Raw genomic sequence first — 14,904 nt, 5'->3', positions numbered from 1 at the left:
TAAACAAGCACAGACCCTGCACAGATGTATGTTAGGACACAAGTTAATATTCAGTTTTCCCAGTCTATTGAATTGTAATTGTAATTATGAGAAGATGTTTGCTGTTTGTCTGTTTTTAATTATATTACAGAAACCTGAATGTATTAATGTTATCCTAACACAGAATACAAATAACAGCTTTTTGTGTCATTTTTAGGTGGAGAATGGTGATCCATGGTGGAATCTGTGGCTTCAGCAGACTGGTTGTGTTTTTGCAGGCTTCAGACAATAACAGAAGTAGCACAGTGTTTGATCAGTTTGTTCAAGCCATTGCTAGGTATGGGTTACCGTCTCGAATCAGGTGTGACCACGGGGGAGAAGACAATGCCGTTTGCTTGTTCATGAACATTTACCGTGGATCAGAAAGGGGAAGTGCCATACGGGGCAGAAGTGTCCATAAGCAGCTGATTGAGAGGCTTTTGGGAGATCTTTGGCAGGGTATGACTAATGTGCACCACCAGCTTTTCTCCTTCCTTGAAAATGATGGAATCATTGACAGTACCAATGAGCTGCACTTGTGGGCACTGCATTATGTTTATCTGCCACGGATTAACTGGGACCTGGAGGTTTTCAGGGAGCAATGGAACAACCATGGCTTGCGCACTGTTCACCACTAAACACCATATCAGATATTTGTCCAAGCATGTCTTCAGAGGCAAACACAACCACTCACAGCCATCGCTGAGATTTTTGGATCCAACACTGCTCAACAAGGTGCAGTTGCTACTATTCCTGCCCTGAATTGTCAAGAAGTAGTATAAGTCCCTGCTAACCACTTCAGTCCAAGCCATGCACAGATGCAACAACTCCAGGATGTGGACACTCTGGCAGGACCTATTGGTAGTCTGGCCATAGATACACTCCAAAGTGTAATTGACATTTTGGAACAGTAATTTCCTGTCCATGTCATGGCCACAGCCGTAAACCTGCTTAATATAGCTGATAGACTCCTTTCCCGGTGCCAGTAGACAAGTGACACTGACTATAGTGACTTGTATCTGAGCAAATTTTGTCACTACAGATGTGTTTTAATAAAATAGCTAATTAAGCATTGCACAGCTTCAGCGGTATTCACTGTGCTTTAATGGTTTAAAAAGGTAAATGTATATTTATTTTTTTGACCATAATTATATACATAAATATATACATTTATAAATATATGTTCATGAACATATATATATATATATATACATAAATATATACATATATAAATATTTGTTCATGAACATATATATATATATATAGAATTATGTTAACAGGGCTTCCCACCCTAAGCATGTAGTTAAAATCTGGACATTCTTATCAACCTGTATTTTACCATTTCATCAGGACTAAGAGTATAGTAGGGTGTGCCCCCTTCTCTTTTTATACTATATTAAAATGCTCAAAGAGGAAAGTTCCATGTTTTTCCAAATACAGATATTCATTACAGCATTGAGTGAGTACCATTGCAGTAACGTTTTTATTGATATAAAATTAAAGTTTGATGCATGGTGTTTAAGCTAGAATGTCCACTAATGTGTTTGGCTACCAATAAAGGCAATAGTGGAGCAAAAGGAGGCAATTATATCTTGATAAAAATAATTTATAATTTAATGACTAATTTTAAGTTATAAAACTGCAATCCAAGTGTTATTTTAATAAGCTACACTAAATACGTAAGAAAATGGCAAAGAAATAAGAGGTTCCTTATCAGGAGCCAATGGGAACTTGTGACTCTCACCCATTCAGACTGGACAAGTGGGCAAATGGCTCAGAATCACGCCAATTAACAATGTGTTAACGACGCGTTGACAACGCATTAACGACGCGTGAAAAAATCAACACGACAACGTGTTGTTTACATGTTGTTAATGTGTTGTCTACGTGTTGGAATTCATGTATATTTGTACTGGATGGCCTTCCATACTACTTTGCTCGCCCCGCGTGCGTGTGTGCGTGCGTTCGTGCGCAGAGAGGAGAGTGGGATCGGATCAGAATGGAACCTCGTTAAAAAAAAGGGCATTCCTACAAGACAGACGCGCCGGTTGAGATAGCTAGTGACAAAATATAAAGAAAACTGTCACCCACAATTATCACTATGCACGTGAACTATACATAGTAAAATCGACCAACTCTTTGAACTCTATTCACACAGAGACACACAATTCCTGACCCAGGCGATGTAGTAACTTGAGTGTTTCATCGAACATGATGCAGAGTGCAGGCCTCTGACATGAGAAGAGTTCACAAAAAATGAACAAAACATTATAAATGAGACTGCAGACAGTCACCTTCCGCTTTTGAAAATGTTGCATTTCTACATGTTCGTTGAACAAAGCTATCTCGAGTCAACATCTCTTTACCTGCCTCCGTGTCCACCGCAGCGTGTTCACTCTGCTCGCTCCGCGTGTGTGTTTGTGTGTAAAATGTTAGTTTTTTTTAAACAGCGCGAATTCCCAGCAGACAGAGAGAAAACCCATGCAAAGCTTTTATGTAGACCCTGTTCTAAACTTCAAACTTGCATTTTTTGGTTTTGCCAACTAACATTATGTATTGAGACCCACTTTACACACTAAACATAATAAAGTTAGTTGAGGTAAACATGATTTTAAGTTTATAATGCAATAAAATATAATTTGTTCAGTTTGTTTATAAAAAAATGAGTTAGACGAGCAATTTCAAGTCGTCGTTTTTACAGTGCAGAGCCAGACTAGCTGTGTTAAGTTTAATATAATCACCTCTTGACTCCAGCTTTGTACTTAATACACAGACCCTAAAGCACAGTATAAAGTGAAATGCCGAGGAGCTGAAGGTGCCTGAATTCAGGCAGCATCAGTCTTGCCAAGGGGTCCTGCATCAGACATTTTATTATATCCCTTCATATTGTGCTCACAACGATTATCATCACTATTGACAAAATGCAAAGTGGGACTTGTTTTCAGCAGCAAATGTACTTAAGGCGACAGGATTAATTAAACACTGAGCAGAGACTGGGAGAAACTGGATTTCAATGGGGGCCCAGAGTTTATTTTCACCCTACTGCCCCCATAGCAGATTCATCCAGCCCAAGGACCACGCTACAAGAATCAAGTGAATAGAGGGTGTGTTGTGTAGCAGTAAGTTTAGGACCCAGAAGCAGAACAATGGCTTGTAACAGTTGATGGTTATTTACTTGACAGAGAGATGATGTGTAGAACCGGTTCAGGATTTAGGTATTGCAGCGTTGGCTGATCAGGGCTGTAGGCAGGTAGGCAGACTGGCAGCGTTAGACTCAATATAGGTAAAACAAGGGAAATACTAATTTGAACTGGCTGTAGCATTAGTACCACTTCTGGCGAAGACTAGTTAGGAGAGCTGGAATTTTATACTGCAGGAGCTTGATGAAACGATGAGTCACAAGTGTGCAGGTGATCAGCAACAGGAGTGCCAGGCCCAGACACACAAACACAAACAAACAGATCACAAACAGGGTACCGACAGGAACACAAGCGGTGAGGTCGAATTTTCCTTCCTATCTACTATTCCTTTACCTCAGTGGAAAACGACATGAGGTCAAAGAAAGGTGCGCATTTCCAGGTTCAACTTAGTACTCTCAACTGTTTCCGGTCTGGTTCAACAATGGTGCTGTTTCGTTCGGTGACAAACTGTCTGCTGCAGACCTTTGTGTGAGAGGTGACAGAGAAATGATCCCAATGTATGTTTACCAGCCATCGTCTTCTCAGGTCGGATGGGTAGGAAACCCATGAAAACTTAGTACGCCATTAAATTTCCATGACGCCGGAAAAAGTGGGACAAAGCAGTACTTCTTCATCTGTTTTGAAAATGTCCCGTTTTGGACATTTTCCTGCATTACACTGCCCAACCATGACAGGGTGAAAGTGAACCTTGCACATAAGATAAGACATATTACCAATAGACGATGACTGGTTGGAAGCAGACACAGTTGTTAGATTTAAACTTTGCCATAGTGTTTTCTCTGTGTCACTGGTGTACAGTGGCAGAGCAGGATGTAAAATAAGATAATGCTGACACCTAGTGTTGTGTTAGCAGTAAATACAGTGGTGTTGATTTTTGCCTTTAAGGCAAGGTAGGTGATTTTGAAAGCACCAGCGAGGCAACTTTCGCGTCATATATATCTCGCGAGCGCGATAAAACATGCTCAACGAGCTAATAATATCATTTTACACTTGCAAATATTAATCTTCGTGCACCAATACAACAATCGAGAGTTGTACAGGCAGCTGTTCACTTGCTTTGACACCCACATGCATCCTTGTACCTTGCTTGACACCTATCAGAGTGTGTGCAGAAGAAGCGAGTTCATGAGGTAAGTGAACGTCCGAATCAGAGGAATTAAAATATCAATAAAATGTCTGTTACTCCGAATAAACTGCTGCGTAAATCATAACTATACAACATAACAATTAACATCAAATTATGAAATATGTTAAAAGAAGGTTTCACTTTCATATACTTGGATTTGTGTATATAAAATTTTCCAAGAATGAGGATGTTGTTGACAAAAAAATCATCTTTGGTATTGGCAATAAGAAGTCCATAAACAATGTCTTCTCCAAGTTGAAAAATCTATGGGTTAAAGTCATGAACTCGCTACTTCTGCACCAACTCCGACCTTCCTCTAACAATAGCTGTCAATCAAGGTATGAGGATGCGTGTGGGTGTGACCGTGTTGAAAGCAAGTGACCAGTCATAGGAGGGCCAGTGCCTCCCTTGGTTTGTTAACCTGCGAGAGCGTGTATGCCTTCCAGCACTTGCAAAGCAGACACTCGCAGATGCGTGGAGGCTGCTCTGTGTGTGTACTGCTCAGTTTTATACACACAGTTTATTTTGCTTGTTGCATGTTTAATGGTACGCAAGATTTGCAGAAATCAACTCAAAGAGCAGAGTTTACCTGCGAGAGTGTGTATGCCTTCCAGCACTCGCAAAGCAGACACTCGCAGGTGCCATTCTTTGCCTCACCTATGTTTTGTTTCACGCTTGCAGCTGCCTGTAAAACTCTTGATTGGTGCGCGAGGACTAATATTTGCATGTGTGATATGATATAATTTGCTCATTGATCATGTTTTATCGCGCTTGCGAGATATGACATAAATCTGACGCAATAGGCAACCATCAAAGTCTGCTTCCTTCAGACCTCTGTCCAAAGCCACTCCCCCCACTATTGAGGAATTTCTGTCCTCTCCTGAGAAACTGCAATAATGAGCGACTCAGGCACTATGCAAGGTCATCTAATCTATGGCAAGCCAAGGCAGTTGGTGTGTAACTGAAAGCTGTCGCAGGCATGTCATAGTCGCGGAATTTGTGCAAGACACATAGTGGTAAATACAGAGTGTTACTATGGAGATATCTATTGTTTTTGTCAGATGACAACATTACTCTGACAGTGCCAAAAACACCTACAGAGACCGGAGATAGGCAGATTATCTTGGGACGCCCGGCTCACCAGCTCAGTCGCTGTGCCCCTGCGTCACACAGACCAGGTGCTGGACCTCAGTCATCATCGCATGAGCCTTACTGCTGCTTTGATCACTTTCCCCTTGCTTTCTTACTAACGAACATTTACACACACACACGTGGGTGCTTGAAATATTCTGGGCCTTTGTTAGAGTCACATGTTTAAAGGTAGCCGCCATTTTAAACTTGAGGTCTCACGCCCGCTCCTTTCTCTGGCGCCACGTGACGTCCCCGGTCACGTCCGCCATCTTGTTCCTCCTCCCCTTTTCACGGGCACACGACTGTGCAAGCATGCACACACGCTCAAAACACACACACACACACACACTCTTGCTTGTTGATGTCTTTTCATATGATGATCATGTGATTTCTGATTGGTAGCTTAGCATATAATAGACATTTATTGATAAAAGTAGCATTGGTTGTACATTGATGTTGCTAAAGTTAATAAATGCTGTTATATTCTAAAGATTCTATTGTTTTTGTGTTATTTGCATGTACAATGTGATAAGGGCTGATTGACAGAGTCTGCGTTCGGATTCACAGCTTCAGTTCACTCCATAAATGCTCATATCTACCAGATATGAACATTTTGAGTGATCACCCTTAATTCTTGAAACTGAATTGACTATTTGGCTATTGGTCCCGGTTTCCTGGTGGTGCCCCGTTGCTATTAAAATTGATTAATAAACTCTATTGATTTTCATAAATCATGGTTGTCTTTGATAATCATTAATTACTGCTGATAACCAAATTAGCCCAAACCGATGCACAACATTATAATAATAAATAAAATAACAATAATACTAATAATAAAAACAACATAATTGTAATTTTTTGTAATTATAAGTATCAGTCTGGTAGAGATTAAAGCGGCGATTGAACAGCTGTCCTCTCCCTCTCTTCTCTCCTACTGTCTCTCCTCCTACCCTCTTTCTGCCCACCTATCCTCTCTTCCCAATTTTTCTCCTCACCCCAACCGGTCGAGACAGATTTCCATCGCCAAATGCTTGCTCATTGTGGGATGTAATATTGTAATATTGACCTCACTATGTAAAGTGCCTCGAGACAATATATATTGTGATATGGCGCTATACAAATAAAATTGAATTGAATTGAATTGAACTAACATTATCATAATAAACGTAAACAATGAACATGGCTATTGTTGGTGGGCACATTTGTCAAACTAGCATGTCAGTGTTGGGAAATTTCATTGAAAATGGAGTTCCGTCCCGTTGCAGGTCAACCTACTTGTGTCTGCCAGAACTGCCCACAGACGTGGAAACAAAGTGCTGTGGGCAACTTCATGACTGCTGTGTTCCTTCCAGACACAGGGGGTGCAACATACAGTTCCACCACGCAGCATATCAACAGTTTGTGTGGCAATATGAAGCATTGGGACATACGTGATCCCTCCCAGATCCAAATGGACAATATACAGGTTTCATCGGTACTAGAGTGTAGTGAGTATTTTGTGCAATACCATTACATTCATTTAGCAACCGCTTTTCTCCAAAGCAACTTACAATAAGTGCATTCAACCATGAAGATTTTACTCTTGTGCATAAACATTCATCAAATAGGCAAAAAACACTTCAAGTGCTATTTGTGTTTAAGTGCAATTTTTTGTTCAATGTTTATTTCTTTACTATTTACAACCCAACCATTATTTGTACCTATTTACAAGGTGCACAAATAATGAGAACACTGCGTCATGACACCAGTTAAACACCTGACAGAACCCCGTGTTGACAGGAATCGTCTGGTCTCAGTGCTCTGGTCTGTGGCATCCCTGACATAGCAGACAAACTTCAGTGTGTATAACCTCCAGGACCTGGACTTCTTTATGTACAACTTGCCATACCTGGTATAAGAGAAAGGAGGTCAACTTAGTGGCATGTTCATATTACCTTACATTGAACAGTACTTAACATTTCCATATAAAATGGCATCAACACACTTAATCTCCACCATGCATTTTGTTCTCATTACAAAAACAAAACAATGTAATTGTATTAGCTATAACTTTATTGACTAAAATTATAGGATCACTTGTTGCACAACATACCGAATCTACCCATCATCCTTTCTCTTAGCTGGTCAGTGAGTGTAGTGTTGTAGTCCAGGCCCTGCGAACATGGTTCAAGCTGTGTACACAGGTGTCACCGTAGTTTGGATTCATCCTCCTCCAACGATGACACAGTGATCAGATCACAAGTGGACAGCTCCCAGTACGTCTGTTCACACATGTCAGCAGAATGTGTTTCCGCATGCGTCTTCAGTGACCACTTGTGATCTGATTTCACTTAACCGCTCTGTATGTAAATCAACACGTACATCATTTCCGTTTGCAAAAGACCAAATGCATTGTTGTTTTTAACAAAATAATAAAATATGCAAAAAAAAACTAATTAAAGTGCAAAATGAGGCACAAATCACAGAATCAGTCGGGAAGGAGAGATGTTCACCACTCGCTGCAACGAGACAGTAGAGCAAAGAACGACACAGAGACTTTACACTTATTTATCAAGTGAAGACATTGCAACATTAACTTCTCCCGTCAACTCTCCCTCACTGGGTCACACACGCTCCCCGCTCTCTCTCTCTCTCTCTCTCTCACCACTCCATTCCCGACAGCCAGGAGTATTAAAAGTCATTGCTTTTCCACCATGCGGATCACCGCCATCATCTGTATATTTTTTCAGAAAAGCCACAATGCTCCTACAAGAGACTAAAATGATGCGAGTGTGTTATGCTCCCAACAATCCTGCAAAATGACCTTTGTAGGGTGAGCTCTACCATTACCTTGTAAATTGACCCAATACGCCATCATAAGCTTAATTCTCCTAATCCGCAGTGGCATTTCCCCCATTTTAATCAGCATTGCAGCTACTTGTGATGTTTTAAATGCACCACTACAAATTCGTATAGCGGCCTGTTCTACATGAAGCATTTTGAGATTGGTTTATGCGGCAGATGCTCTGCAACCATAATCTAGTACTGCTCTCATAAGTGCCCTATATATTTAATAATGATGCCCTATTCACTCCCCAATCTTGCCCTGACAAACAACTTAGGATATTATTGATCTTTTTGCATTTGCTTTTCATCTTAATAATATATTGACACCAGATAAGCTTTTGACCCAACAAAACCCCAAGAAACCTAACGACTCTTACCTGCTCGATTACTTGTCCATATAATTTCATTGGTACTTATACATGACGTTTAGCAAAGCATATGACTTTCCTAATTTCTGATTCCAGACACAAAACATCATCCATTGTTCCTCTACCCTTACAAAATCCATTTTTTAATCATTTGAAAAAAGGTCCTTGTGTTAATCTCTCCGTAACCATCCGTTCCATAGTCTTTCCTAACTGTGATGTTAATGAGATAGGTCTGTAACTTGATGCATTTGATGAATCTTTACCTGGTTTAAGTATTGGTACCAAAATAGATTGTTTCAAAATTAATGGGATTTTGCCGTGATCCCATATTTTATTAAACAATCTTAAAACTACTTCAAGCACGCTACCTGACATATGATCTAATATGCTATAGCAAATAAGATCTTTTCCTGGTGTAGTTTGCCGTGGGTTTGAAATAGCTTTCCTTAATTCAAAAAGATTAAATGGTAGGTCTAGATCTTCTCCTTGTGAATCTCTTCTTTCTGTCACCATTGGGTTCTGTGCAAGGGTACTATCTCTACCCTGTTTAGCCTTTAAAGATACATTTTCTGAGCTATGAACCCTCAAATGTTTTTACTAGAATTTCTGCCTTATTGCTGTTATAATATCGCTGTGCAACAATGGTATTTCAAAGTGGTTCTTCACTCCACTCATTTTCCTAATCATTCCCCATACCTCTGATAACTGTGTTTCTCTTCCAATTATGATACAGTATTGTCTCCAGTATGTACATTTTGCTGACCTAATTGTTTAACCAACTATTGCTTGCGCTTTTTTATATTGGATCAATATATCCAGTTTGTGGTGAGCCTTAAGCTGCCTGAATGTTTTATTTCTCTTTTTGATTACTTCCCTGCATTTATTATCCCACCATGGACCACTCTTTCTACGTTTACTTCCTGCACTCTTTGGAATAGTTTTTATCTGCTGTCTGTATAAAAGCTGCAACCAATTCTTTATTAATTTCCTCTACACCTGTCATATTCTCTCCTATTAGCTCTACACACCTAGCTTCACTTACTACTTAAAATGCATGTCAGCTTTAGCCAACTTCAATTTTTTAATTGTATAGTGCCAAATCACAACAAACATTGTCTCAAGGCACTATACATAGGGAGGTCAATATTACAATATTATGGGGAAAACCCAACAAATCCCACAATGTGCAAGCACTTGGCGACTGTGGAGAGAAAACAACTTTTAAAAACCCTTTAAACAGGAAGAAATCTTTGGCAGAACTGGACTAAGTTGTTGGCGGTCATCTGTCTTGACCGGTTGGGGTGAGGAGAAAAATGGGGAAGAGAAGAGAGGTGGGAGGAAAGATGGTGGGAGGAGAGACAGGAGGAGAGCAGAGAAAGATCAGAAAGTTTTACAACAGCCACTTTAATTTCTACCAGAATGATACTTATAATTACAAAAATAATACTTACACTTATAGATGCAATTATGTTGTTGTTATTATTAGTAATTATAGTAATAATAATAATAATGACGGGTTTGGATCCTGCAGCTCTGGGGTCAGAGATACAGTAGGAGAGAGAGAACAGTTAGTGACATCTAATGTAAATACATGGGGCAGAGACAGAGAGAGAGAGAGGGAGGGGGAGAGAGATGCTCATGATATAAGTTCCCCCAGCAGACTAGGCCTATAGCAGCATAATAAAGAAATGGTTTACTTAACACCTGAGCAGCTCTAACTATAAGCTTTATCAAAGAGGAAGATTTTAAGTTAAACTTTAAACGTGGAGAGGGTATCTGCCCCCCAGACACAAACTGGGAGCTGGTCCCAGAGGAGAGGAGCCTGGTGGCTGAAGGCTGTGCCACCTGTTCTACTTTTACAGACTTTGGGAACCACATGTAGCCCTGCGTTTACAGAGCCAAGTGATTTATTGGGATGATATGGAACTATGTGCTCTATAAGATATAATGGAGCCTGATTATTAAGGGTTTTGTAGGTTATGAGCAGGATTTTGATTTCTATTCTGAATTTTACAGGAAGCCAATGCAGAGATGCTAACACTGGAGAAATATGATCTCTTTTTCTAGTTCCTGTCAGAACTCGTGCTGCAGCATTTTGGATTGACTGGAGGCTTTTCACAGACTTACTGGGGCATCCTAACAGTAATGAATTAGAGTAGTCCAGTCTGGAAGTGACAAATGCATGGACTAGTTTTTCAGCATCCTTTTGAGATGTTTCTAATGTTCTTGATAATGCGCAGGTGAAAGAAGGCTGTCCTAGAGTTTTATGTGCAAGTCAAAGGACATGTCCTGGTCAAAGATAACTCCAAGGTTCCTCACAGTAGAGCTGGAGGCCAAGGTTATACAATCCAAGGTAACAATATGATCGGATAATGTTTCTCTGAGGTGTTTAGGGCTGAGTAAAATTACCTCAGTTTTGTCTGAATTTAGAAGTAAAAGAATAGAAGTCATCCAGGCCTTTATGTCTTTAAGACAGTCCTGAAGTTTGTCTACCTGATTCGTTTCATCTGGCTTTCTAGATAAATACAGCTGGGTGTCATCAGCGTAGCAATGGAAATGTATGTGGTGTCTTCTTATAATATTGCCTAAAGGAAGCATGTATACAGAGAAAAGTATCAAGAACAAGCACAGAACCTTGTAGAACTCCATGATTCACTTTTATACATTAACAAACTGAAATCTATCAGATAAGTAAGACTTAAACCATTATAGTGCTGTTCCTTTAACCCCAATGTGTTATGTCTCAGTAACAGAATATTGTGATAGATGGTATCAAATGCAGCACTAAGATCTAATAGGACGAGAATAGAAACATGTCCACTGTCTGAGGCCATGAGAAGGTCGTTGGTAACCTTCAGTAGTGCTGTTTCTGTACTATGATGTTTTCTAAATCCTGACTGAAAGTCTTCATGCAGACTTTTCCTGTGTAAATAGTCAAATAACTGGTTAGCAACAGTTTTTTCAAGGATTTTAGATAGAGGGGAGGTTTGATATGCGTCTATAGTTAGATAAGATATCTGGGTCTAGAGTCGGTTTTTTGAGCAGAGGTTTAACTACTGCCACCTTAAAGGCCTTTGGTACATAGCCTGTTAATAGAGATAAATTGATCTGATCTAATATGGAACTATTGATTAAAGGTAAAACATCCTTAAATAGCCTTGATGGAATAGGATCTAAGCCAGGTTGATTGCTTGGATGAAGTGACCAGTGAAGTCAGCTCAGCCAGATCTATAGGGTAAAAGCAATCTAATTATAAATAACGAAATACAGTGTTGGTTCAGAGGCTACTGTACTGGACAGTGTGTCTGTGCTATTAGTGGGAAGAAGCTGATTAATTTTTTCTATGATAATGTTATTAGTAAAGAAGCTCATGAAATCATTGCTGCTGAGTTGGAGGAAGAGACTGTTCAATAAAGATTTTACTCTTTGTCAGCCTGGCTACAGCTCTGAAGAGAAACCTGGGGTTATTTTTATTTTCCTCTATCAGTGAAGAATAATTTTTGGTTCTGGCATTTCAGAGGGCTTTCTTATACTTTATATAATTACACTATTTTTCCAGTCTAGGTGAGAATCATTTAAATGGTTGTTTTAAAGCACTTGCTTGTGCATTGAACCATGGAGCTATCCTCCTCTGTTTGACTTTTTTCTTTTTCAGTGTGGAACGTAGTGAGGCTGCTGCACTATCAACAACATCATAAATTTTGATGTTTTGATAGCTATCCTTCACTGTATCGACCTAGGTGTTCTCCCTCCCCGCTCTTGATTTAACTCTATTCCAATCTTAATTATTATTGGGTAATGATCACTTCCTACTGTTAATTGGTTTAAAACTTCCCAAGTTCTAATGCTAGCAATTGTAGCAGATGTGATTGTCAGATCTATAGCACTCTTTATTCTGTGAAGTATTATATCTTGTACCATTTCCATCATTAACACATACAAATCCTATATCATCAATGAACTCCTCTATCACAGACCCATTTACATCTGTATTATTACTTCCCCACATTGTGCTGTGTGCATTGAAATCCCCACACCATACATTACCCTGCATGGACACACTTACATCTTTCAATATATCATAATTCAATGTATTACAAGGATTATAGTAATTTACTATCAATAAGCTTCTCTTTTCAGTCCATACTTTGATTTCAATTGATTCATGTTCTTTCTTTATCTTAATTCAAATATAATTAATCCCATGTTTTACCAATGTCGGTAATAGCTCATGTATCCTACTTATACTTTACTTGGTAATCTGGGTTCATCAAATTTGATTATGAGTGACAGGCTGTTGCTTTTCTCTCAATTTCTAGTTGTTATTAGATGTTTTTTCCTCTCACTTTTGCGCCTTCCACATTATCCTTTAATTGATCCATTGACTATGGGAATTCCCGAAATGACTCCTCGAGTAAACTTTCTGTCATCAGGTAGTGTACATTCTACTCATTTTCCTTCTATCTTATTCAGCCATATATCTTTCCCTTGTTGTACACCATCCCTGCAGAAAATCAACATTGATCCATTTCGTAATATCTTAACATTGTTAACCGCACCCAGCAACCCATTTATTGCTTTGGTCAACTTAATTGGATTCCACTCACCAAACTAAACACCGTCTTGGCAAAGTTTAATGCTCACTTTATGCTCCTCACTCTGCCTTGCTGTTCCTGTTATGCTTTGTTCACTATCCGTTTCCTCAAAGCTGCAGGTGTCATTCCTCCATCAGTTCCCTCTTGCATCTCGGTCCCAGTCTCCAGCGGATAATTAATCAAACGGCTGAGAAACCTGTAGCTATAGCCGCTGCTTTGTTTGTTTGCCTGTAGAAGACTGGTCACGCGGCCAAATGTGTGACGCACGAGAAGAGTGCACGCAAGCAGGAAAAAATCAGGTTTATCAAATCATTTTCTTCTGACCGAACTTTCTGATTGGACGTGGTTTTTACAGTCCTGCCATGGCCACAGATGAGCGTTTTTTTTCTTTTTCGTTTCAATGTCAGATCACTTAATTTATTCATCGTATGTTACGAGAGTTTCTCAAAAATTGCCTGCCCTGCCTTTAATTTTGTTGGAGCAGTTTGTGTAGTAGTAATAATTATTTTTCATAAACCATAACAAGAATAGTTTCATGCTGGTGCTGCTGAATGAATGGTCATTAACTCAAGGTAGCTAACGAGTAGGCTCATTGCTAGCGTTAATGACCGTCGCTTCAATTGCCTCCGTCGTACTGACTTGGGTCATCCTGCCTGCAAAGTGATCAGAAAACATATAACAAACCCAAATAAGTCCTTATACATGATGTCAAGCGAGCTTCAGTGTAGAAATTAACGTTAAATGAATGTGTAAAGCTGTGACGTGAACGTGTTATTAGTGGAACCGCGCTACTCGTTTTCATCATTGTTTGAGCCATATAATAGTTACCATACACCAGGCTGTCTGCACTGTTTGATGTGGAATTGTCCGGATAAGTTAATAAAAATGATGAGAACAGTAAAACCGGTGGGTCAAAGTTATGTTTATGAACGTTATAAAACCTGTGTGCTCAGGCCTAATTGATGCGTAATGTAATGTAGTGGGCAGAGTGCTATTTCCTTTGAACCCACACAGCAGAATTTTACTGTGGAGGTAACAAGCAGGTCCAGTTATTCGCACAGCACTTAGAAATACCATGATCTGAATACCTGAGCATCTTCTAGTGCATTCCTATTCACTACAGTGGTGCAGTGCTATAAAGTGTCAAGTGAATCAAACTGTTTGTGCATGATGTTTTGATTTCTACATACCTAAATACCTCCGGATTTCCCTGGGAAAATATTTCTCGCAATTCAGTACTTAATTAAAGGATAAGGCTAGTAAAATTCTTTGTTTTGAAAAACAAACAAACAAAACAACAACCATAAATTAATAGAGAGAAATCCTAACTAAGCACTAAATGTATTTTCACTGCTGTAAAATAGTGTTGCGCTTTTATGAAAGAAACAATACATTTCTGACCCTTTTTAAGGACTTGTGTCAGTTGGAACCAACATACTTTATTGAGAAATTAATTGAGACTTTGACTCTTTTCATGGCATTGGAACAGTTACAGTTCATATAACAGATTTAGACCAGCCTTATGTGTAAAGCTCATCTTATGAGTGCATGTGGAAATGTGAAAAATTATATAGACATTTGTATGTGAAACATGTTTGGTTTGGAAATATGAATGACTTCCTTTGAGATCTAGCTATTTG

General features: G+C 39.4%; 1 protein-coding gene across 1 annotated transcript in view; it reads left to right on the top strand.

Moving 5' to 3' along the window:
• Positions 1-203: 203 nt before the first annotated feature.
• Positions 204-14,904, top strand: part of LOC118290620 (histone deacetylase 2-like) — a 38,917-nt gene continuing 24,216 nt past the window's right edge. Inside the window, 1 exon segment of the mRNA XM_047328840.1 lies at positions 204-477. Within this exon segment, the coding sequence (XP_047184796.1) occupies positions 204-477 (274 nt within the window).

Source organism: Scophthalmus maximus, chromosome 18, assembly GCF_022379125.1.
Source record: "Scophthalmus maximus strain ysfricsl-2021 chromosome 18, ASM2237912v1, whole genome shotgun sequence".
NCBI lineage: Eukaryota > Metazoa > Chordata > Actinopteri > Pleuronectiformes > Scophthalmidae > Scophthalmus > Scophthalmus maximus.
This window is presented reverse-complemented; position numbering and strand designations above follow the sequence as displayed.